The 25,471-nt window shown below is 40.4% G+C and overlaps 2 protein-coding genes across 2 annotated transcripts; both read right to left on the bottom strand.

Moving 5' to 3' along the window:
• Window positions 1-515: 515 nt before the first annotated feature.
• Window positions 516-3,656, bottom strand: LOC118562841 (mucin-5AC-like). The gene has a single exon (XM_036135722.1). The coding sequence runs from the start codon at window positions 3,621-3,623 to the stop codon at window positions 516-518; it is 3,108 nt and encodes a 1,035-aa protein (XP_035991615.1). The 5' UTR covers window positions 3,624-3,656.
• A 13-nt stretch (window positions 3,657-3,669) lies between these two features.
• Window positions 3,670-21,215, bottom strand: LOC105925652 (mucin-5AC). The gene is made up of 29 exons (XM_036135721.1): window positions 21,159-21,215; window positions 20,811-21,069; window positions 20,014-20,128; window positions 19,140-19,224; window positions 18,166-18,272; window positions 16,647-16,857; window positions 16,390-16,515; window positions 16,165-16,282; window positions 15,614-15,752; window positions 15,126-15,236; window positions 14,072-14,141; window positions 13,535-13,672; window positions 13,264-13,428; window positions 12,369-12,463; window positions 12,155-12,281; window positions 11,795-12,050; window positions 10,416-10,465; window positions 10,221-10,330; window positions 9,971-10,122; window positions 9,638-9,776; window positions 9,376-9,486; window positions 7,049-7,225; window positions 6,554-6,793; window positions 6,237-6,393; window positions 5,748-5,876; window positions 4,627-4,774; window positions 4,099-4,142; window positions 3,808-4,011; window positions 3,670-3,716 (listed from the first exon to the last, which is right to left on the bottom strand). The coding sequence occupies exons 1-29, from the start codon at window positions 21,193-21,195 to the stop codon at window positions 3,670-3,672; spliced, it is 3,867 nt and encodes a 1,288-aa protein (XP_035991614.1). The 5' UTR covers window positions 21,196-21,215.
• Window positions 21,216-25,471: the final 4,256 nt, after the last annotated feature.

The following is a 25,471-nucleotide window of genomic DNA, read 5'->3' as shown; positions in this document are numbered from 1 at the left end:
CTTCCTGACTTGTTGTCATGACTTCCAGGTACTGCAGTTGTAGTTTCAACAACTTCTGTAATGGAGCCAGTCACCGGGCCTGTTGTGACAACTTTTGGAGGTTTTGTTGAGCCAATGTTTACAGTTGTTGTTTCTGAGCCAGTTGTTTCAACAAACTTTGTTGTAGCTCTCTGGGAGATGCTGAAAGGGCCTGGTGTAGTTGTTGTAGAAAGGGAGGGCTTTGATGATATAGTTGTTCCTTCGCTGCTTTTTGTAGTTGCCCCTGGCACTGAAGTTGTGGTTTCAAGAACTGCTGTGGTGGAGGATGTTAGTTGACCAGTGGTTGCTTCAACAGGCTTTCTTGTACTTACAGTTGTTTCTTGACCTTCGGATGTTGTAGTTCCAGAAGCGTTTGTTGTAAATCCTCCAGTGGTTCTGGCTGGTGTTGTTGTGGTTTTGGTAACAATGGATGGCTTTAGATGTTACAACTGCTTCCTTGACTTGTTGTCATGACTTCAGGTACTGCAGTTGTAGTTTCAACAACTTCTGTAATGGAGCCAGTCACCGGGCCTGTTGTGACAACTTTTGGAGGTTTTGTTGAGCCGAATGTTTACAGTTGTTGTTTCTGAGCCAGTTGTTTCAACAAACTTTGTTGTAGCTCTCTGGGAGATGCTGAAAGGGCCTGGTGTAGTTGTTGTAGAAAGGGAGGGCTTTGATGATATAGTTGTTCCTTCGCTGCTTTTTGTAGTTGCCCCTGGCACTGAAGTTGTGGTTTCAAGAACTGCTGTGGTGGAGGATGTTAGTTGACCAGTGGTTGCTTCAACAGGCTTTCTTGTACTTACAGTTGTTTCTTGACCTTCGGATGTTGTAGTTCCAGAAGCGTTTGTTGTAAATCCTCCAGTGGTTCTGGCTGGTGTTGTTGTGGTTTTGGTAACAATGGATGGCTTAGATGTTACAACTGCTTCCTGACTTGTTGTCATGACTTCAGGTACTGCAGTTGTAGTTTCAACAACTTCTGTAATGGAGCCAGTCACCGGGCCTGTTGTGACAACTTTTGGAGGTTTTGTTGAGCCAATGTTTACAGTTGTTGTTTCTGAGCCAGTTGTTTCAACAAACTTTGTTGTAGCTCTCTGGGAGATGCTGAAAGGGCCTGGTGTAGTTGTTGTAGAAAGGGAGGGCTTTGATGATATAGTTGTTCCTTCACTGCTTTTTGTAGTTGCCCCTGGCAGTGGAGTTGTGGTTTCAAGAACTGCTGTGGTGGAGGATGTTAGTTGAACAGTGGTTGCTTCAACGGGCTTTCTTGTACTTACAGTTGTTTCTTGACCTTCGGATGTTGTAGTTCCAGAAGCGTTTGTTGTAAATCCTCCAGTGGTTCTGGCTGGTGTTGTTGTGGTTTTGGTAACAATGGATGGCTTAGATGTTACAACTGCTTCCTGACTTGTTGTCATGACTTCAGGTACTGCAGTTGTAGTTTCAACAACTTCTGTAATGGAGCCAGTCACCGGGCCTGTTGTGACAACTTTTGGAGGTTTTGTTGAGCCAATGTTTACAGTTGTTGTTTCTGAGCCAGTTGTTTCAACAAACTTTGTTGTAGCTCTCTGGGAGATGCTGAAAGGGCCTGGTGTAGTTGTTGTAGAAAGGGAGGGCTTTGATGATATAGTTGTTCCTTCACTGCTTTTTGTAGTTGCCCCTGGCAGTGGAGTTGTGGTTTCAAGAACTGCTGTGGTGGAGGATGTTAGTTGAACAGTGGTTGCTTCAACGGGCTTTCTTGTACTTACAGTTGTTTCTTGACCTTCGGATGTTGTAGTTCCAGAAGCGTTTGTTGTAAATCCTCCAGTGGTTCTGGCTGGTGTTGTTGTGGTTTTGGTAACAATGGATGGCTTAGATGTTACAACTGCTTCCTGACTTGTTGTCATGACTTCAGGTACTGCAGTTGTAGTTTCAACAACTTCTGTAATGGAGCCAGTCACCGGGCCTGTTGTGACAACTTTTGGAGGTTTTGTTGAGCCGATGTTTACAGTTGTTGTTTCTGAGCCAGTTGTTTCAACAAACTTTGTTGTAGCTCTCTGGGAGATGCTGAAAGGGCCTGGTGTAGTTGTTGTAGAAAGGGAGGGCTTTGATGATATAGTTGTTCCTTCACTGCTTTTTGTAGTTGCCCCTGGCACTGAAGTTGTGGTTTCAAGAACTGCTGTGGTGGAGGATGTTAGTTGACCAGTGGTTGCTTCAACGGGCTTTCTTGTACTTACAGTTGTTTCTTGACCTTCGGATGTTGTAGTTCCAGAAGCGTTTGTTGTAAATCCTCCAGTGGTTCTGGCTGGTGTTGTTGTGGTTTTGGTAACAATGGATGGCTTAGATGTTACAACTGCTTCCTGACTTGTTGTCATGACTTCAGGTACTGCAGTTGTAGTTTCAACAACTTCTGTAATGGAGCCAGTCACCGGGCCTGTTGTGACAACTTTTGGAGGTTTTGTTGAGCCGATGTTTACAGTTGTTGTTTCTGAGCCAGTTGTTTCAACAAACTTTGTTGTAGCTCTCTGGGAGATGCTGAAAGGGCCTGGTGTAGTTGTTGTAGAAAGGGAGGGCTTTGATGATATAGTTGTTCCTTCACTGCTTTGTGTAGTCGCCCCTGGCAGTGGAGTTGTGGTTTCAAGAACTGCTGTGGTGGAGGATGTTAGTTGACCAGTGGTTGCTTCAACAGGCTTTCTTGTACTTACAGTTGTTTCTTGACCTTCGGATGTTGTAGTTCCAGAAGCGTTTGTTGTAAATCCTCCAGTGGTTCTGGCTGGTGTTGTTGTGGTTTTGGTAACAATGGATGGCTTAGATGTTACAACTGCTTCCTGACTTGTTGTCATGACTTCAGGTACTGCAGTTGTAGTTTCAACAACTTCTGTAATGGAGCCAGTCACCGGGCCTGTTGTGACAACTTTTGGAGGTTTTGTTGAGCCAATGTTTACAGTTGTTGTTTCTGAGCCAGTTGTTTCAACAAACTTTGTTGTAGCTCTCTGGGAGATGCTGAAAGGGCCTGGTGTAGTTGTTGTAGAAAGGGAGGGCTTTGATGATATAGTTGTTCCTTCGCTGCTTTTTGTAGTTGCCCCTGGCACTGAAGTTGTGGTTTCAAGAACTGCTGTGGTGGAGGATGTTAGTTGAACAGTGGTTGCTTCAACAGGCTTTCTTGTACTTACAGTTGTTTCTTGACCTTCGGATGTTGTAGTTCCAGAAGCGTTTGTTGTAAATCCTCCAGTGGTTCTGGCTGGTGTTGTTGTGGTTTTGGTAACAATGGATGGCTTAGATGTTACAACTGCTTCCTGACTTGTTGTCATGACTTCAGGTACTGCAGTTGTAGTTTCAACAACTTCTGTAATGGAGCCAGTCACCGGGCCTGTTGTGACAACTTTTGGAGGTTTTGTTGAGCCAATGTTTACAGTTGTTGTTTCTGAGCCAGTTGTTTCAACAAACTTTGTTGTAGCTCTCTGGGAGATGCTGAAAGGGCCTGGTGTAGTTGTTGTAGAAAGGGAGGGCTTTGATGATATAGTTGTTCCTTCGCTGTTTTTTGTAGTTGTTTCTGAGACAATGGTTTCTACAATTTCAGTTGTATGTGTCTTAGAAGTTATGATTGGGCCTTCTGTAGTTTTGTTTCCTAACATTGTTGTAGTGATATATGTTGCTGTATTTGTTGTTTCCTCTGTTGGTTTACTTGTTGTTCCCTTTGTACTGGATGTGATGATCAACGTGGAAGTCTTTGTAACAGCTTAAAAAAAGATCAATACATATTAGAAAATATTTGATGAAGTTTTCATGTCATAACCAAACCATGATATTGACTTATACCTGTTGTAGGTGTCAGAGCTGTGCTAAATGTAAATGGAGATGTGGAAGGCCCAGCAGTTGTGGTACTAATGCATTGGGAGATTTTTCTTGATACTGTCCCATTGGCTGCACACTCAGCTGTCATGCAGTTTCCCAGACCATCCGAAGTGTTGTAGATGGTGGCACCATAGTTGTAAATTTTTCCATTTATTGTGCAGGTACAGACTGCAAGTTAAATATTTATTCAGATAAAACAGCCTTTATATTGTATATCAGGTATGCTGATTACTATCATTGATGATATATACTCACAATTAACACTGTAGGTACATATTATCCCAGATAATGTACAGGAGCTTAAAAGAATTAGAACACAATGTTAATTTCATTGTTTGTTATCAAATTGTTGAACAAAATATGAAATACACAAAAGTTTACCTTTGTATTTTCTTTTTTTAAATATCACTTTGTATTAAAATTACAATTACACAATAGCTCTTTCTAACTTCTTTCTAACCGATCAAGAAATGAAGAATTCAGTTCAGGAGAAAATTCTAAAAACACTGATTCAGATCAAGTATAAGTAGTCACAAAATAATTGCTATGTCACAGCTGGGGGAAATTACAAATCCTCAACCATGAATCATATTAGTATGCCCAGGACTCTAATGGAACATAGCTCATAATAAAGATACACACAAAGTCATGTAATATGAGTCTATATAGTAAGACAATTCCTTAATGAGTCAGACCAGACACATCATAATCAACTTATTAGTGTTTTATTGCACCAGTTAGGCTCATAAGATAATAAGATGGTGATCCCTATAAGAGACGTACCAAGTGTAACAGTTGCTGGATGGAACCTGCTCTCCAACGCTGTAATGGGTGCCTCTGTCATCATAGCATCCACACTGGTCCCATGCAACACATTTCATTGTGCCATCATCAAAAAATGGCTTGGTCTGAGGGCACTGTGGATAGCACCCTATGTAATACAACAACAACAACATATTAATTAATAGAGAATGAAATGGCAATTAAGCAGTAAAAGTGAGGAGAGGCATTTTTTTTTCTCATAATGTTTTAATGCATTGGATATTGGTAAAAAACAGGTAACTTCTGTTATACTGAAAAAACCTATTAAATTTTACTAACCATTATCTGCATAGCATATACCTCTTTGACACCTACTGATTTGTTTATTATTAATTATATATTATGCTGTGGGTAAATCAGGTTGTGGTACAAATATAATGTAGACCAATTAGCCAACTCTTTAGCCAAATATCTACCTCTGGAATCCAGAGGTAGATATCCTTCATTCATATGATCCCCCATCCCCATCAAACTAGCATGCGTTTGGTATGTGATCATAAAAAAGGCATACTCTGGAGTCCTTGCATTGTATTCATGTTTCAAAGTTTAAACTTAATTAGTATCACACATGCCTTCATGCTTTTTATCAGCCATTACGGCAATTTAAAAAAAAAAAAACATGCAAAGTTTGGATTCACTATGTGCACACATAGGCAAAGCTGAACGGCTTGATAAATATGACCCAAACAGAACGAAAATGAAACGAAACAATAGCCTTTTTTTGTGATGATTCTCTAAAGTTTGCACTCAGCTAAAGTTAGTAGGCAAGTTAAAGAAAGGTTTAAGATTTTACTACACTTAGTAATATTGTAATTTCTATTCGAGTGAAAGACAGCTTGGCTCTTTCAAAACACAGGTGGTGAAGGTCTAATAAGAACTGGAGAGGCAGGATGGTGCAGAAATGTCATTAATTTTCTCTTTTGTAAACACTCAGCACCACTGGCAGCTTGAACACATGAGCTTATGAAATGTATAAGCTTTATAGAACATCACTGATTAACATTTGCCTTTTAGCTGAGAAAAAATATCATATAACTGATCATTTATCATTGAGTTACAAGATTTGCTGAATACATGCATACCTTCCAGATTGCTGACGAGCTTGGAACAGTTTCCTGATGGATTTCTACATGTCTTCATACAGTCAGCTCCACAGGGCTTGTAATGCCATTCACAGCCACCGGGTGAGTTATAGTAGTCACAGAAAATAGCTAGAAAGACAAAACAAGCAAGGATTAGGTATTGGTTTAAAATTCAAGTTTACATGAAATAACAAGGCACAATACATTACACTGAGTAATGGTTTACTTCATACAAATATACCTAATATAAATATGCATATTTTGAATCTGATTTAAAAGAAGATTTAGCTAGATTGAAAAATGTATCTAAATAATTTATGTGTTTTTAAGATTTTTAGTTTTTGTATTTGTCAAGCATTTCAAAGTTACTAATGTACTGTATTGATGCTTTGTAAAAACAAAACTAAACAAATTAAAATTTTCATTCCTCTCTTATAGCTTCTAAAACTGCCCCAACATCATTGCAGCACTGGCGATGGACAAACTTACGGCACAGTTTTGGAGATCTCCACCTGATGCAGGCCCCAGCCGAGTTGCAAGCTTTGGCATAGGCGGCCACGGCAGTGCAAAAACACTCACAGTCACCGCCAGTGTCACAAGCGCAAGAGTCTCTCACGCAAGAATCATAGTATGGACCAGGATCAACCTTAGACACAAGGTAATTATATTCAGTAGTTCTCATTTTCATTATAACCATGTAAGATATACTCTAATGCTACATATATTGAAAGAAATTCAAGAAAGACCAATTCACAGAAAAACCTGCATACTCATTATAAATATTCTCCCTGCTGTATGTAGGTTACCTTTGCATGGCAGCTCTGGAAGGTGGTACTGGTTATGATGCTGCACTGCTTCTGAGACCAAGCTGCCCGGTAGCGGTTGGAGGCACATGGATCACTGACAAGCTGGGCATTGGAGCAGCTAGATGACACTTTCCAGCTGTTCCCAAACTCTAAAACATCTGTCACTGTCTCTTGAGAACGTGTGGTGAAATCATTTTTACTGTTGCCATCGTAGTTCCCACAGAGACCACAGACTTGACCCTAGCAGGGAGGGGAAAAAACCCAGAACAATCCTAAATCTGATATGAAAAGGCAATTTCTGGAAATTATTCAGGATTAATCGGAGGTGGGCAAAAATACAAAGAACTAATAAATGAAATAATCTTAACTAAATTAGATGCATTTATGCATCTTTCAGTCTTCTAATAGTGTGTTCTAACATTAGGCCTGTCTGAAGTCAACTGAAATAAAGCTTATAGATGTAGCTTATAGAAGCTGAAACTTGTGATTTTTTACCTGGAACTGTGGGCTGAGGGAAATGAAAAGGCTGGTCTTCTGGTCCCACATGACTACAAGCCCTGACTGGACAGTCACCACCAGGTAAATACCCATTTTTTGTACTGAAGCAGGGAGCACCTTGGTGTTGCCTTTTATCACGTGGAAACTGTCATCTTTAAGATGGAATTCATTATCCTGTACACAACAGGATTAAAAAAAAGCAGACAAAAATATTAAATACTGTAATGGTAAATGGCCTGTATTTGCATAGCGCTTTATCAAGTCCTGGGGACGCCAAAGCACTTTACACTACATTCAGTCATTCACACACTTTCACAGGCTGACGGATGGAGAGCTGCATTGTAGCCACATCGGCCCTGGGGCAGACTGACTGCATGGCTGCCAGACAATCACCGCCACCAGGAGAAGGGATGTTTGAACCAGCAACCCACCGTTTACAGGACCAACTCCTAGCTACGGCTCCACTGTCGCCCCAGTTCAGCTTATGTGTTAGCAGTACGTTGCCCATGGCTTTAAGGTGGTTTGCAATGAGGTTGGTGCTTTTCTTTATAAACACCCTGACAGTTTTCTGTCACATCTTATAGCCTGTGTCCGTGTTTCCCGCTGTATACATATTCTATTCTGCACCTGAACATTATTCTTATAGAAGAATACATGCATGAAAAATTCTCAACACCCAGGTGCGACAGTGCTACAAAAGGACACATTTTGTTTCAAATCAGATTTAATCTTGATCTTTTTAAGGTTCAAAAAAATTACCTTATTATGTGTTTCTGTTCTCACAAACCATGACATACACTGTGACGTGTGGTGGGTGGAAGCGCCAAGATTTCTTATTGCAAAGCAACCACTGAGCAAAATGGGGACACTTTATGTTACAGATTTTTGACCCTATCTGAAAACACCATTTTAAAATTTCCAAAATATATCAAATTTGACACAGTTGCTGAGCAGATCCGGTAAGCTTGTTGCTTTGTGACAACAGAGAGTTAAATAGTCTCAGAGACAGCCTCCAATGGAGCGACAGGAATGATGTCCTGTGATAAAAACCTTGTTACCTGTTTTAATAAATGAGAAAAACCATTTGTCTGGTGTTTTTCTCCTCTCTGCGGAAATATATGGCCCAGGACCATTCATACACTTTATGGGAACATAAGGGTTAACTTAAGTATCGGTCTAGGACTTTAATAGTTAGCTCAGGTAATCTGGTTTAGGACCAGAGAATTAATTATCCAAGCAAGAACCAGTTAATCTTTTTAAAATTGCATTATCATCTTTTATCATCCATCCATTAATCCATCATCTACCACCTATCTTAGATCAGGTCGCTGCGGCAACAGGACCAGGAGGAAAACCCCAGACATCCCTCTCCCCAATGACATCCTCCAGCTCATTGTGGGCAAACCTAAGGAGTTCCCAGAGCATATGGGATATAAAGTCCCTCCAGGGTGTTTAAGCTCCCACAGGTAACAGAGCTCATTTTGGCCGCTGGGATCCATACCTTAAGATCAGAGGTGAGAGTTGGAGCATAGGTGGACGACAACCAATAAATCTAGAGCTTTGCTTTTTGGCTCAACTTTTTCTTCCCTGCAACGGATCAAAAGCAGTGCCTGCATTACTGCAGACGAAGCCCCAATTCATCTTCCGTTCCATCCCACCATCACTCAGGAACCAACATAGTTAGACTCATCAGCTTGACTCCCAACCCAGGCTTTTATCCTCTTTCTAAAAAGTTACTGTTCCTAAACTATGAAAAAGTTGCATTGTTAATTTTCCAATGTTTACATTTGTATGAACCATAATCATTTCAAAGTGACCAAAATTGTCTTTAGCTTGTATTTGCTAAAGATACAAGCGGCCTTAGGTGTGGGTAAAATAAATAGACATCATCCTGTCAGATATTATTTTACCATTACATAACAAAAATACATCTCACTAAATTTATTTAACAGAATCTTAATCTGCTTTTTCCATTCTGGATTACTGAAAGGCTTCTAAGTTAATAGTCATTTCTTTTAGAAAAAAAAGACATCAAATTGTTATTGTTACAGATATTATGTTTTATGTTGTTTCCAGCTCCCTATATGTTGCTATGTATCTAGATAAATGATCAATAAAATTTGTTTTTATGAAATATTTGAACTATAACAGGCAGCAGTGTATCTATAAGTAGTATTATTGTATCAGGATTTTAAATATTTGTTAGAATATTGTTAGGTTGTTGTGTTTTTGCTTACGTGTCATAATCTCCTTCCAACCATTTGGAAGGTTTTTAGAACTAGATTACATGCAGTATATATACGCTATAGGTGTTGTGTGTTTACCTCCAGAAAGATCTTGATGGTCTTGGAACAGGTGGTTCCTGTGGTTCCACATGGAACATTCTCAGTGATAATACTGAAGCTCCCATTCCCCTGACCAGGGCTGCAATAATCCTGAGGAAGACAATGCAATTGATCCAATTACAGGATATCCTCTCTAGAGGTATGCTTCTTGTGATTTAAATACATTGTTACTGGTTTACTGTACAATACGTTTAAAATCTTTAAATTCCCTAAATTAAACATTGTCCCGTAGCCTCTGTACCTGCAGGAGGGTGTATTCGCATTCTCCACTGAAGTCAAACCTTTTGTCATCAAATGTAATGTAATGACCGTCTCCATAGATCCCACAAACTGCATTGCACACGTTGTTGGTACAAGTGAAGTTTCTTCCACTGCAAGAACTGCGGAGACACACAAGTCCGACATCCAAATTAAATCAAGGAAATATACAGATATCCGATAATATCTAAGTCAGATGTGAGAGATGGATGATGGCTGAACTGTGATGGCAGAGAATTAGGATCAAAGAGAAACATTTGTGATACAGTTTTGAGGTCATGGAGCAGCACCACAGTCAGAGATGCCTCAGACATACCAGGTGTTGCAGTCCACTGTCAGAGTCTGTCCCGGCTGGTAGATCTGCCCGTTGTGAACACACGGACAGCTCATCTCATTGATGCAGCCACCTGCTCCGTCTGATAGCAGGCCGTCTGGGCACATGCAGCCGGATGCACAACCTGTACTGATCTGTCAGCAGCCAGAGCCAAGCAACATGTTAGGCTACACAAGGCTGCTGGATTTGCATCCAAATGCTTTCTTAAACAGACATCTTCTGCTCTACTTACACAAGGCATGTCCACCGTGCTGCAGCTCCTCTGGCACTCAGCCCCAGTTGTCCCGGGCTTCGCCGTGGAGCAATCGAAATAAACCTCGGGGGCAATGCAGGTTTTGGCGGCTGGGAGATTTAGATTGTTTTAAAACGAGAAATTAAGGACTAAAACATCATCAGTTGGAAAGAGATAAAATGTGAGAAAACCTACTTTGTATTTGGGATCCTCCCAGGCAGCTGAGGACTCCATGTCTGCAGACACTGTGAGGACAAGACAGGCAGAGTAATAGTTGTGGTATTTGTGGAGGAAATCTACTGATCTGATCCCAAGTAACAGCTCAGGCTGCCAGTCAAGACACTTTTTGAATAGTTAGTGTCAGAAAAGTTGACTGCATTTAACCCCCCCACTGTTGCTCTACTTGTTATGGTCTTATCTCAGTAGGATTGAACACTGTGAACAGGACAACTGGTGCTCCTGTGGTTTGGAAGCATTTTGAAACAGTCCATGTTACAGAGGTTGAAAGGTCTCCTTGACCCCCCCCCCCCCCCCCCCCCCTCCCCAACCTTTAGCTCCCTCCAATGACAGATTCAAGAAGTGATAGAAGCAGTGGAGACTTCTGCCTCCCACTGACCAGCTGGTTCCTAGAAGACTGCCCAGCTGGTTGGAGAGGAGACAGCACTGACCAACTTCTCACCATTTATCAACACTACAACAAGTCCTTCAAACTAAATCAGACAGACAGTAAGGTCATGCAACACAATTTTGTTCCCAAAGGTGAGTAATAAGGCAAAATAACAGAATGGGAGAATAAACCCCTCTGGGTGAGGAAACCTTCTCAATGGTGGAGAATGTAGGTTTTCGTCACCCTATGCAGCTGGTTCACTTTATTTTAGGTGATAAAGCAAGAAATATGAAAAATAAATGGACGATTTAGGGATTGTAAGCTGCTTCAATGCTTTCAAGAACTTTAAACTTATGTTGTTCCACAGAGGCGGCGCGAGTACATCGCCAGGCTCACTGTCCCTGTATATTATATTCGGTACATATCCAGCTGTAAATTTAGTTCACAATACTAGTTATCTATATATTATACTCATAGGACAAATCTATCAGTAAAATTCTGTTTATAATAGTATCAATCTCTATATTTATTCAGTAAAAACCCATGACCTGTACTTATGGAACTATTGTTTATCCTGCACTTGCTGCTATTGCACTTCTGGTTAGACCTAAACTGCATTTCGTTGCCTTGTACCTGTACCTGTGTAATGTCAATAAAGTTAAATCTAATCTAATCTAATCTAATCTAAAGAGGTCATTGTCATATGCACACCATTTATTATCATAATGTACGCTGAGAATCAGAGCTGTAAAAATGCAGGTATCAGGCAGAGACTTGGTACCAGTGCATACTTCATATTAAAGAACTTTGACTGGTATCAGGGGCAACATACTTCTAACTGGAACATCTGGGATTTGGTTATAATTTCACTTTAAAACCAAAGGTCTCTTGGGGATAAAACTGTAATCTGGTAAAGTCAGGCTCATATGGATGTGAAAATCCCGAACGAGCATGTATGAGTGGTTACCATGTTATTCCGTCTTTGATGATAGCCTGTCCAGCAGGAATAAAGATGTCCTTGTCATAGCAGGGGCAGCTTGCACTGGACACACACTGTCTATCTTCGTTCATGTAGGTTCCCTCAGCACAGCCGCAGCCATCCACAGCGGCTAGGTCTACCTGGCAGGAGTAATCGGCCTGGCTGAGGGAGCGGCACGTACGGCCACAAGATGTCATGTTGTACTCATAAACCATCTCTGTCGGGCATGATTCGCTAAACTTTCCTGTTGAAAGAAAAATGCCAAAGAGCCGTCAAAACACTCCAGTGAACCTCGCAGAAGGCCATGTTTCTGCGAAGGAAAACGACGTGCTGTGGTGTTTCGCTCACCGCAGACGGTTTCCCTCCAGGCCCTGATGTGGACTCCTGCTGCTGAGCAGGCGTAGACGTACGAGGAGACGGCAGCGCACATACAGTCCTCACTTTTTTCACAGTTGCAGCTGTCATACATGCAGTTCTGGAGAAAGAAATAGCGGACATTGGGTAAATATGTGACACTTAAACGGGTTAATACGTGGCCAGTGCCTGGTGTTTGCAGACCTACATCTTTGTATGAGCTGGGGCTGACGACAGAGTGGCAAGGAGCAAACACTCCCAGGGGATCTGTCAGTTTGGAACACCAGAACTGTGCATAGTCCTCTGAAACACAGATAATATAAACGTAGTCATCATAAAAGATATACCTTTAATCGTACCCAGTAGTGGTTCTCTGGTGAATGGCGCTCCTGAATGAGAGTTTAATTAGAGTTTAATGTAGCAAATTGTCAGAGATTCTGGGCGGTGCGTCATTTCAGCTTTAACTTTCTGTTCTCTCTCTTTTTTCTTCATAGTAGGTAGACCTGGTCTGGCGTTCTGTTAACTGTGACATCATCCAGAGAAGACGGCTCACCCGCTACTACCATCTAATGTAGAACAGATAACTGGATCAATGTGTGCTTCTGTGCTTTTTTGTTTCTCTTGTTGTGTCTCTGTTCTGTCTTCTCTAACCCCAGTCGGTCGAGGCAGATGACCGTTCATACTGAGCCCGGTTCTGCTGGAGGTTTTCCTTCCCGTTAATGGGGAGTTTTTCTTTCCACTGTCGCTTCATGCTTGCTCAGTATGAGGGATTGCTGCAAAGCCATGGACAATGCAGACGACTCTCCCTGTGGCTCTACGTTTCTCCAGGAGTGAATGCTGCTTGTCGGGACTTTGATGCAATCAACTGGTTCCCTTATATAGGACATTTTTGACCAATCTGTATAATCTGACCCAATCTGTGTAATCTGATTGAACTTGACTTTGTAAAGTGCCTTGAGATGACATGTATCATGAATTGGAGCTATATAAATAAAATTGAATTGAATTGAATCCAATTGAAATGAATTGAATTAAATCCAATTGAATTGAATTGAATTGAATTGAATTGAATTGAATCACATCATGTGCAGGATTATCTGTACCTCTGCTGATGTCCTGGCTGCAGGGATGTCCAAAGCGTGGCACAACGTCAGGACAGCTGATTCTAGTTTTCCAGGTGTTGCCAAATGCTGCAGCAGTTCCCTCCACAAGGCCACTGATCACCCGGAAGTCGTCACTCATTATGTTGTTGAAGTTGCCACACAATCCTGTGGAGCATTGATGGACAGAGATGGGTGATAAACGCAAGGGTCATTAACCTGAGGCCGGTTAAGGTACCAGTTATGCTCTAAGATACAATACATGGAGACGTACCTGAGGTGGCTCCTTTGAGAGACACGTCAGCAGAAACGAACACTTGCATCACAGGGGAGAGCTGGACCATCACTTGGATGCCCACTTTGGTGCTGATTACGACATAGAAGGAGGACGGCTGAAAGGCGCTCAGCTCAGCTGCAGAGGTCAGAGTACAACACTGAGTGAACGGCCAGTATTAAAGCAACCTGTTTCATTTAAGCCACATGTCTATTTCAGTCCAAGAGCAGCTCCGTGGCCCGTTGCGGTGATGAGCAGCCTGCTAACTGCCTGGGGTTTGCTGCCTAGTTGGATGTTTGATTTCAGTCCTTCTCCAGCGTCTCTCTGGGTTGAGTCTGAGAGCTCTGGTTTTCCTCCATTTCATTATTTACCGTAGAAAACTGACCACAGGTGTGCATGCGTTTGGGATCATGTGGCTGCACACTGAATGTCAGCTTAGAAAGGCTGCACAATCCCACCACCTCATAGAGGAATACAGAACAGCTGTAGCTACTGGGTGTGCATGTTAGATGGAAAGAGATACTAAAGTCCACTTACATGTAAACAATGGAAGCTGAGAAAGAATGTTGTTGACGTAGACTTGACCAGATGCTTGAATTTTGATGACCTGGTATTTTGTGGAAAGACACAAGCGTGAATGTATTGTCATTTCAAAAATACAGTAAATGTTCATTTGCCTAGAGTGCCATATAAATAAAACGAGTCAGTTGTAATCAAGAGAACACTCAGTAAAAAAAAAAATTATATTACTACAGTCATATTCAGTCAATTAGATATATAATATAATATATAAAATAATCAGATAAAAAAAACTTTAAGCAAGTAACAAACATACATTTCATTAAGCAGAGATTGCTGTAATAAGGATGAGTTTCTTTTGTTGGTTTGAAGCTATATTCTGATCTTAAATGTCATGTTTCTATTTTAGGTACGGAAAAACTCATCGTTATTAACTGAAATAAACGCTTTAAAACATTAGTCTGTGAGTATTTAATCTATAAAACATGTTTACGGTAGTTAATTGGGTTACTGAAACAAACTGACTTTTTGATAATATTTTAATTTATCAATAATCACTGTCGCTTCATCCTTGCTTGGTATGAGGGATTGCTGCAAAGCCATGGACAATGCAGACGACTGTCCAGTGTGGCTCTACACTCTTTCAGGAGGAGTGAATGCTGCTTGTCAGGACTTTGATGCAATCTACTGGGTCCCTAGAGAGGAAATGCTTTGACCAATCTGTTTAATTTGACCCAGTCTGTATAATCTGATTGAAGTTGACTCTGGAAAGTGCCTTCAGATGACATGTTTCATGAATTGGTACTATATAAAATTTAATTGAATTAATTTATTGACTATGACTGTAGATGCACTCCTCTCAGGAGGGATTTGGTCTTTGGTTCAGTTTTTACCCCCTTGTTTTTCTGGTACTTTCAAAGTTTTAACAGACTTTAGCTAAATTGGGGAATAGCTTGATTAAAATTAAATGTATTTTAGATATTTCTCTAGATCTGTTTAGCTTCTTCCATTTTGGATTTAGTTTTCACAGACAAACTGATCCAAGTCTTTGGCATTTTTCCTGCGTGCTTACCACGGCATTGCTGCCCAGGGCCAGCGTGACCGCTCTGAGACAAGTCCTGCTGTCCGTCAGGCCACATTTGACCAGGTCCACCAACACGGTGTACAAAGAGCCATCACTCTGCTGCAACACACAATGAAACCAAACACATTACCACAAACCCCGTCCCAGTTAGAAGACCCATGTTGGTGTCAGCATGGGCTGGTTACCAGTATCAAGAGACACTGAAATGTTTCTGCTCCCAAAGTTTCTCCAGTTGTAAGTAGCATAGAGGCTAATGCTGCCCCTCTCACACCTGCTGCTGCGCACTGCTGCTTCGCTGGCTGAAAGAAGGCTACTATGTCTTTTCTTCTAGTTACAGAAAAGGCCAATTAGGTGGCCTAATTGCCACCTAAATATGCATTCCAATTAGGTAATGCATATTTTACTGCTCAGTAAGCACATTCATTATAAATGAATCTAAGCACTGATATGGTATACAGGGGTATAAAGCTCTTTACTTTAGCCAGAACATAGGAGCAATCTCCATGGAAGGTGTAGACTTTTCCATCGAAGGTAGTGACGTGAGCTCCTCCCTCCACTGAACAGGTCCCTGAGCAGTTTTCCTCCGTGCATATCCAGTGGCCCCGCTCACAAACACTGTGATCAACACACAAACACAGTTTAAATTATTCACTTGATAGGTGTTAAAGTAAACAACAGCATTCATTTAGTTGCGCTTTATTGCATCATTGCACCCTGATATAGCCGGTGAGCAGCTAGCGGGGTGTGTTATTGGACTCGTCCATGATAAGACTTTAGCTTTGAGCTCAACAGCTGCATGTGTAACCTGTGTACCTTCAAAGCATTAGCATGAGAGCATGAAATGCATGTTAAAAAATGCATTTTAAATCAATTATTCACCCAAAATATAGAGTCACTGTCTCTGCTTGTCCTGTGCACAGGTGAGTCAGGCATAGAGCACGTTTATGGCTTATTCAGATTTTGAACACTATGATTAGATTTCTTTCTACATCTTGACCTAACAATGTGACACATGTTGCCAGCTTACCAGGATTTACAGCTGAACGAGTAGGACTCTCCTGAATGATAGATCTGGGTTCCGTGAAGACATGGGCACTGATCAGCTGTGACGCATCCGGTGTTACCAATGTCATCAAACACCATTCCTGAAGGGAGGGTAGATGGTGTTAGATATACAGGTGCCTGAGCAATAACTAACGTCCCAAATGCTTCCTTAAATCAGCAAAATAAAACCCGATGAATGCGAGAATACCCGCAGGACAGCTGCAGCCATCGTGGCAGTGACGGTCGCAGGTCTGGCTGGCCTGTGGGTTGGAGCAGGAGTCCTGGCACGGGCTGCTACATTCCAGAAACTCCATGTTGAACGGACATTGCTTGTCTGCGAAAAAAAATAATTAGTTTTACTTCGCCGAATCAATCCAAGGAAGCTAATCTTGAAACAAAACAACGCATCCCAAAAAATACAAGACTTCAGGATTACGATCTTCAAATAAGGTTTGTTGAACTCACAGCAAAAGGTTTGATTCCTCCACGGCTGGGGGCTTCCTCCTGCATGGACACATTGTCTGGAGAACTCTGAGATGGTTTTGCAGAGGATGGAGTCTGTGCTTTCTTCTGAGTTGCACATGTCTTCCACACATGCTTTAGTAAATGATTCAACATCGAGAAGGTTCTGGCAGCTGCTGAATGGATCCCTGGAGAAGATCTCCTCACAGAGCAGCTGGGGGAGAAATATTGCATATAATTTCAGTCTGTTGCCTTCTCAGTTCTCGCTAGCTTCTGGTCAATTATGGGGATTCATTTATTATGCTGGTTTAAATCTTATCTATCGGACAGATTCCAGTTTGTTCATATTAATAATAAATCTTCTTCAAACTCTAGGATCACTTGTGGAGTACCACAGTGTCCAATCCTTGGGCCAATTCTCTTTACTATATATATGCTTCTGATTGGCAAAATTATCAGACAGCATGGGATTATTTTTTCCACTGTTATGCTGATGACACTCAGCTACATTTATCCATAAATCCTGATGAATCCAATCAGTTACTTGGACTACAGGCATGTCTTGATGACATCAAAACCTGGATGACCTTAATTTTTCTGCTTTTAAATTCTGACGACAGAAGTTGTCATTTTTTATCTAGAGTCCTTAAAAAATAAACTTCTTAATCACTTAATCTGGGTGGGATTAAATTGGCCTCTGGTAATTAAGTAAAAAAAAACTTTGGTGTCATTTTTTTCCAAGACATGTCATCTAAATCCCATATTAAACAGGTTTCCATGGTTTCCTTAGATTCCATGGTTTCCTTAGATTACCAAAATTAGAAATATTTTGTTAAGGAGTGATGCTGAAAAACTAGTCCATGCTTTGTTACTTCAAGGCTGGAATATTCTTTATCAGGAATCATTTCAGCTTTTAACTTTTTGCTCTCTCTCTTTTTCTTCATAGTAGGTACACCTGGTCTGGCGTTCTGTTAACTGTGACATCATCCAGAGAAGACAGATCACCTGCTACTACCATCTAATGTAGAACAGATTACTAGATCAATGTGTGCTTCTGTGCTTTTTTGTCTCTCTTGTTGTGTCTCTGTTCTGTCTTCTGTAACCCCAGTCGGTCGAGCCAGATGACCGTTCATACTGAGCCCGGTTCTGCTGGAGGTTTTTTTTCCCGTTAATGGGGAGTTTTTCTTTCCACTGTCGCTTCATGCTTGCTCAGTATGAGGGATTGCAGCAAAGCCATGTACAATGCAGACGACTCTCCCTGTGGCTCTACGGTTCCCCAGGAGTGAATGCTGCTTGTCAGGACTTTGATGCAATCAACTGGTTCCCTTATATAGGAATTTTTTGAACAATCTGTATAATATGATTGATTTTGACGTTGTAAAGTGCCTCGAGATGACATATTTCATGAATTGGCGCTATATAAATAAAATTGAATTGATCTGATGACACCTTTGCTCCAGAACAGTTTGTTGGTGATATCTGATGAGGAATAATGTGTGGGCTTGGTTCTGTGAGCCATTACCTTATCCCCACAGCTCAGGACAGGGCTGATGTCAGGCTCCACACAGGTCTCTGTGGGCCCGTTCACCTTGTAGGTCTCAGCGTAGTCAACCACAGACAAGACAGCCCCTACAAAACAGCAGTCAATCACTCAGCAGCCATCATCATCTGCTGTGTAAATACACCCTTCACATTGTTTTAGGAAAACTGAAAGGTGTGGTTGTAGAATATTAATTAAGAAACAAAAGAGAGTCCAAAATACATGTGCATGAAAGGGGCATCCAAAGGACAAAATTCTACATCAATAAGTAAATGATTCAGACAAAATACAAGCATAAACAGATTTAATAGTCATAATAGCTTTCTGAAAATGAGTTGGCATGTTTCTAACTTCCCCACATAACTGACTGAAAGAACAACAGAACAGTTATTTTCTATATATGTCTTTGAAACAGAGTAAAGCAAATTATTTCACAGGTCTATTAAATGTCATCAGCAAGCAATATAAGAAGCTGTGAAAAACTAAAAGCTAAAGTATACAACCATAATGTTATCCTCAGAAAAGGTTTCATTGAGTCATGCTTTTGAAGCCTGAGTGGATTTAGAGATGAAGAGAAAAAGAGTCCATTTCTCTTTCAAATGATGATCCAATTTCTTTTTTGGTGCAACTTTAGAGTTTCTCGTAGCAAACATGTGCTGCAGAAAACATACTGCCTCTTGAATGAATGTTCAAATGTAGAACTACACAACATGTCTTTGTGTGCCACATTGCAGGAATATAATCCTACAAACTAGGCAATTCTTAAGGCTTTTTCCTCTCAGACCCTGGTTATGTATGTCCAGAGCTGGTCCTTGTCAAAATTCTGGTTCCCACTTAACGTTCATTCTTATGAGGCAAATTTGAACACAACTAAAATCACTGACCAAGGAAAGCATTTGTAGAAGCTAACGGGAAATCTGCATCGCCCATTGAGATATTATTATAACAGGCATTACCATCTTTCATAAAATCATTAGACATCCCATCAAAGTTGCCACACAGTCCGCATGTCTGGTTCTGATATTTGTTGTCCAGTTCGATCTGTAAAGAGACAAAACATACGAAAAGAAGAGATTAGGTCATTAGATTTCATTTCAGTCTCTTAATAATGCTGCTTGTTTTAGAAATGTGTGTAAAGCCCAGAGACAAAGGCAGCAATGTGTGCTTGCCACCTTTTAAACTTGAGCAAATAAAAAAATAAAAACTTGAACTACAGTAATTATAACTGTGTTTGGTTTGAACAGTTATAATAATAGAGAGGTATCATAGCTCCATAACTATAAATGGCAGTGCTTACTGGGGTCTCAATCATAACTGAATTAAGTACATTTTGATTATTTTTTCTCTTCTTGGAGCCATGCTTCTGGATAACTTCTGGGTCTCTCACACAAGTGAAAAGCCCGTATATGTCCCTTAGGTAATTGTCTCAATGCAGAAATATCAAGACGAGATTTGCAACCAGCAGTAATCCCATATCTATGCTCTTAGGAACCAAACTCCTCCAGGGTATTAGTGCCCACCCCCACATAGTTGCTTTTATCAGGGACCACCTCCAGAATCTGGGGATGGGAAGGATAGAATAGCTACATGCGGTCTTCACCTTAAACCCTCTGAACATGTGTGGCCATACTAACCCCACTCTAGGTGTTAGTCCTAAATGTAGTCAGATAGAGCCATTTAATGTGTTGGTTTTACATTTGAGACATTTGTGTTATTGCAGGCATTCTAAGAGTTTGACACTTTGTTAAGAAAGAGTGCAATGTTGTGGAACAAGCTTCAGCGCATTTGGAAATTATGACAAAACTAGGGGTTAGTCTGTGTCCTGCGTACATCTAAGGAGTCATCCAGGTTCCAAATAGCCTTAATCCCAAGGTTAGCTTCAACAAAGATGCTTGAGGTGGTCCTTTTGATGGTCACTCCAAATGCAACGAGTGGCAGAGACACCCTGTAGCAAAGAGAGAGGATTTAAGATGAGTCGAAGCGCAGAAGCTAAAACTGAAGAAACATTCTGAGGCTAAATTAAATACGGATTTCTGGACTGAAGCTATTCAGTGCGCTTTACACAATAGTCACATTCACTTAGTCTAACAGTTGTTAAATGTCTTATTTGACAGCTAACATTTTTTTCTTCCCTTTTAACATAAAGATCCTTTAAGTGGAGAACTTGCAAGGTCATTTGGAAAATTTGACATCAGGTCCTGAAAACCGACAGAGAACAATCCTATGTGTGAATCCAAAATCATTACTATTTCCTCTTGGGGACAGAACTTAGTTCTCTACTGTAGGCGAGGCAGGTGGTTCAACTGTCACACAAGCACTCCTGTCTCATCCATGGAGCTCATGCATCCTTTCCTTGTTTTAACTATATAAACTGATGGCTCTCAGCCAAACTACCATCGCTACACGCTGTGTTTTGTCTACATACAACAACCTGTTTCCAGGGGAAATGATCACTGATCACAACTGCTTTTACAACAATGAGTTTAAATGCACACAACTGTGTCAAAAATAAATTCCCAAATATTCCCAAATGCCAAATATATGCAGCAGATATTCATATTGTAGCATACATGACATGAAACAGAGGATTTTATAAAGCCAGCAGACTATCTCTGGACCGGACTCACATCTGGCCGTTGAATATCACCGAGCTGTTAGAGAGCTCCACCACCGAACCATCCAGCTTCATGGAGATGCTGCTGATGGTGGGGATGTTGTCGACCAGGCCACGCCTCATCTGGATGATGAAGCTCTCATAGCTTCCCTTACAGTGTGAGACCAGCACATGGTTACAGGTGGAGGCCAGCTGGAAGAAATGGCCATCAAAGCTCTTGAAGTGAAAGTGGCCCCAGGTTGTGCAGACTCGGTCCAGGTGAGATGTGTTAGCTATAGAAGGAGCGCATCAGAAAAAAGCATCATAAATAAATAATGACATAAGGAACTGAACCACAGAATGTTGGTATTTGTGTAGTTACCTGAATTCAGATTCAGTGTTTGTAGAGAAGGGACCATCGTTACTGTGGTGAAAAAAAGAAATAAAGACTAATTGAACACAATATTTTTGTATTTTGAATCAAATATTTTGATAAATCATTAAAGCTCAGTACATAATTAATTCACAGGGATTTCTGTGGGATCACTGAATCAGTGTCACAAGACTTTCTTTTCAGTTGTACAGTTTGAAGTATTTTTCCATTTAAAGGGGTTCTATGGGAACGTGAATTCAACCTGTCCTGAAAATTACCATTCTCAGAAAGTAGAAAAAAAAAAAAAATTCAGACAACACATTTATATCAAGAACCATTTTATGTGGATATCCTTAGATGTTACAGTAAAGTAGTTAAGTTGGCAAGTAGCTTGACTCCAATTGTGAAGGTGTAAAATGTAAAAAGATTTACCAGTCTGAGACAGGGAGCCCACCAGCAGCGCCAGGTAGACGAGCCATAAGGTAAGCTGGAGTCCTTGGGTACCCATGTTGGTCCTATGGGTTGACTCTATGACACAACTCAACAGGAGCACCAGTCTTTTATAATATTCCAGCAAAGGTGGAGCTGGACTGCACACGACATTACAAAGTGTTTACTCAGGAATCATGCCGCTACTCTGAGCACCTTCTTCACTCTTTGTCTCAGCTACAGCTGTTTTTTTAACATTTGATTAAAAAAAAATTGATACAAACTCTGGGAATGAGTGCGAGATTTAACAATGCAGAATGGAAAACCACAAAAGCTGATGATGTCTGCTATAATTTAAATAAAATGAAACCATTACCAGAACATACAAAGGTTCTATGTTTCTTTCTTAATTTATTTATTTTTCAAAATACTATACGAAATTCCCCCTTGGACAAAAAAAAAAACATTCAAAAACATGATGGCCTGAAACAAAATCAAAGACACTGCACAGTTGTTGGCTTTTATGTCTGTGACAGGGGTGTCAAACTGATTTCTATATTTGGCCACTTTGGCATCATGAAGTCATTAAAAGGGCCTGTTGGACCTGTATAGATGATACTTTTGGCTTCATAATTTAATTCCAATTCACATAAAAATGTAAAGAAAAAAATCACAATAACATAAAATTAGCACCCTTAGGTCCATTTGAACAGTTTGTCTGCAAAAAAAAAGTTGATATTGGGGTGAGTTACACTTTTTCCCTTTTTGGACATTTCTGGGTTGTCTTAATGTGTTGAGGGAAAACTGTCATTTAGGGGCAGGATGCTGTTACTACACACTTCATGTCACTTTATGACACATAAATTCATTTTTTGGCTCTTGAGGGACGGATAAATTGCCTTGATGTGCCGGATTCGGGCCACGGGCCATGAGTGTGACACATGTGGTCTGTGATGTCATACAAAACTCCTGGGTTGGGCATGGTAGCGCGACCCATGTACGGAGGCCTTAGTCCTCGACGCGGTTTGACCCGCGATCGGTCCTTTGCCGCATGTCTCTCCCCCTCTTCTACCCCCCTTCCTGTCAGATAAACCTCTGATTATATAGGCAACTACGTGTGTCCCTCCATCTGGGTTATACAGCTCCGTTAAAATTGTACATTTCAGGGCGTTGTGGTGGTGTGGGGGCAGAACGTGAGAGACCCATGTACAGGGGCCTCAGAGTCCCCTGTACATGGGGCCGTACCGGGTGGAGTCCCAGCCTGTGGTACTTTGCTGTATGTCTCCCCCTGCTGAAGCTGATCAAAAATGTTAGCTTGATCTAAATCTCTGACCCTTAGGACACGAACACCACAGTCCTCATCTCTTCTCCCCCTTTACATCCACAAAAACAGAACTTTTATCCGCAAGCATTGAAATATTGGCAGCCCATGCCCAAAGTTTAAAACTTTATTTTATTAAATACATAATTTTTGCATTTATATAGTTTCATTACTCTGAATACTGTTTAAGAAGGTATTTTCTATTTATTTAATCATATAATGCTAGTGGTAATTAAAATATCCGTTAAGCTGATGCAGTTTAGTAGAGTCATATTTGTTTTTTAATCTATTCTATTTAAATAAATTCTGCATGAGTCAACGTTTTCTGGCTATTCTTTTATTTTATCACCAAATTACTGTGTTTCCTTTTAGTATTCTAGATGTTAACTGCATTACATTTAAAAGTGAATATTGCATGTTGCATTTAATATAAATGCTCTAAAGTTCTGTAGAGTAAAATGTGACCAGGCTGAGCAGATTATAATCCTACATACTGGGGCGCCATTCAGTAATGTTGAAAGTGAATATTAACCGACAGTAATAGTCTTGTATCAAATATTAGAAAAGGTTTCCTTGGCATGAACACCAGCTGCAATATCATCTTTATACTGTAGTAAATATCAATTTGCCGAGTTGATGCTCTAACATACTTCCTCTTTTACTTAGGTTGCTCTGTAACTCATGTTAATGTCAGAGATGACTGTATGTATATATATATATATATATATATATATATATATATATATATATATATATATATATATATATATATATATATATATAAATATATATGCATAAGGTGTTTCCGTAATAAACTTTATATGATTGAGAATACGCCTACAAATTGGCCCCAGAAGACACAAACTGTAATGACTAATTTGGTTGACTGTAAAAACAGATTATTATGCCTCCTTTGCTTACCTTTACTCATACTGATCAAACAAATGCAGCTTATTGACTTTCAGCGCTGTGCTTCTCTACTGGACATGGTCCTTTGTTATGAGTGTATGTCCCCATGCTTGTCTCTGTATCTCTATGGTGTCCATGGTTATTTCTGTAATCTCTCTAGTCTCCTTGGTTGTCTCTGCAGTCTCTATAGTGTCTTTATTGTCCATGGTTGTCTCTGCAGTCTCTATAGTGTCTTTATTGTCCATGGTTGTCTCTGTAGTCTCTCTAATCCCTATGGTTGTCTATATAGTGTCTCTAGTGTCTGTGGCTGTCTCTCCTTTGTGCCCATGATTGTCTCTTTAGTGTATTTAGTGTCCGTGGTTGTCTCCATAGTGTCTCCATAGTGTACATGGTTGTCCCTGTGGGGAAGTGGTGCCCTGTCCACATTATACTGTGCTTTGTGTGGACGTCTTTATTTTTTTCATCCACTGTGAGGGAACATTTGTGCTTTTGTTTTCCACTGACATTTCTACTTCTTGCTTAAGAAAATATGTTGAGATGCATCATTTCACCATTGTTTGCACTGGACTGGGCTCATTGCTTCCAGCTACATATCAGATCTAAAAAATATAAGCTGTGTAGGTCCCAGTTTGTTCCCTCTGTAGTATGATAAAATGCTTGCAGTGCAAACTAAAACATGTAAAATGCAAAACAGTAAATAAAAACATCCACCAAGTAGTCTTAATAAAAACATTTTGATGGAAGAAAAAATAGTAACTATTGTAAATGGGAATATTAAATCAGCAATGCCGAATTTTATGTTAATAGCATATTAATCCAAATATGATTCTGCAGTTATTACAAATATTTGTCAGAATTTCCAACAAATTGTAATATTATCTGCACTTGTCATTTTGAAAACTGAAGGTAATTTGGCCTATTGTTGAACCAAACACTTGTTCCTGCTTCTCTAAGGAGGACAACAATGTTGGAACCTGCGTCAGTCCAAGCGACTGAGCTCTCCTGCTCCAGGATGTTCATCCTGTAGCACCCAGTTAATCACCCACATCTGTTGGAAGAATTATTGTGTGATATTTGTGTTTGACTTGTAGTGTTTTTATCATTTTTTACTTATCCACTTTTCTCCTTTAAAGCGGAGCTTTCCAATAGGCTTATTACATGCATAATAAGCCTATAGCACAGGTTTTTATGGTGGAGTTGAAGATAGCACTAACAGCTTACAGTAATAACTTATGAGTAATTCTTTTTAATGTTTTCCAGATGGTTTTACAAAGTACATGCACTGCATGCAGCGTGTCTGCAGCTTTTTTGGATTCTTAGATAAACTCCGTACTCCTATGTACCACCTCAGTCTTGGAGATACAACATCATGAGAAATATTGCTATATTCTAATTTACGCTTTTTAGTGTTTCATATAAAATTAATGTAGCACATTTAGAGTTTTACAGCTGTAACATTTTGACAGTGCAGCTTTATTCTTCTGCTGCGGGAAAATCTCCACCTGATAAACCCTGAATAATTCTTGAGACATCGGAGTGCCAGGGGATGCCTTTGGGCTGGTAGACATGGTGTGATTCTCCTACTTTCCAGAAGTTCCCGTAAAGATTATCTCTATTTCTAAATCACACATTTCCTAACACATCAGGCTGGATTAAATCTGAA

This window comes from Fundulus heteroclitus, chromosome 4 (genome assembly GCF_011125445.2).
Source record: "Fundulus heteroclitus isolate FHET01 chromosome 4, MU-UCD_Fhet_4.1, whole genome shotgun sequence".
NCBI lineage: Eukaryota > Metazoa > Chordata > Actinopteri > Cyprinodontiformes > Fundulidae > Fundulus > Fundulus heteroclitus.
This window is presented reverse-complemented; position numbering and strand designations above follow the sequence as displayed.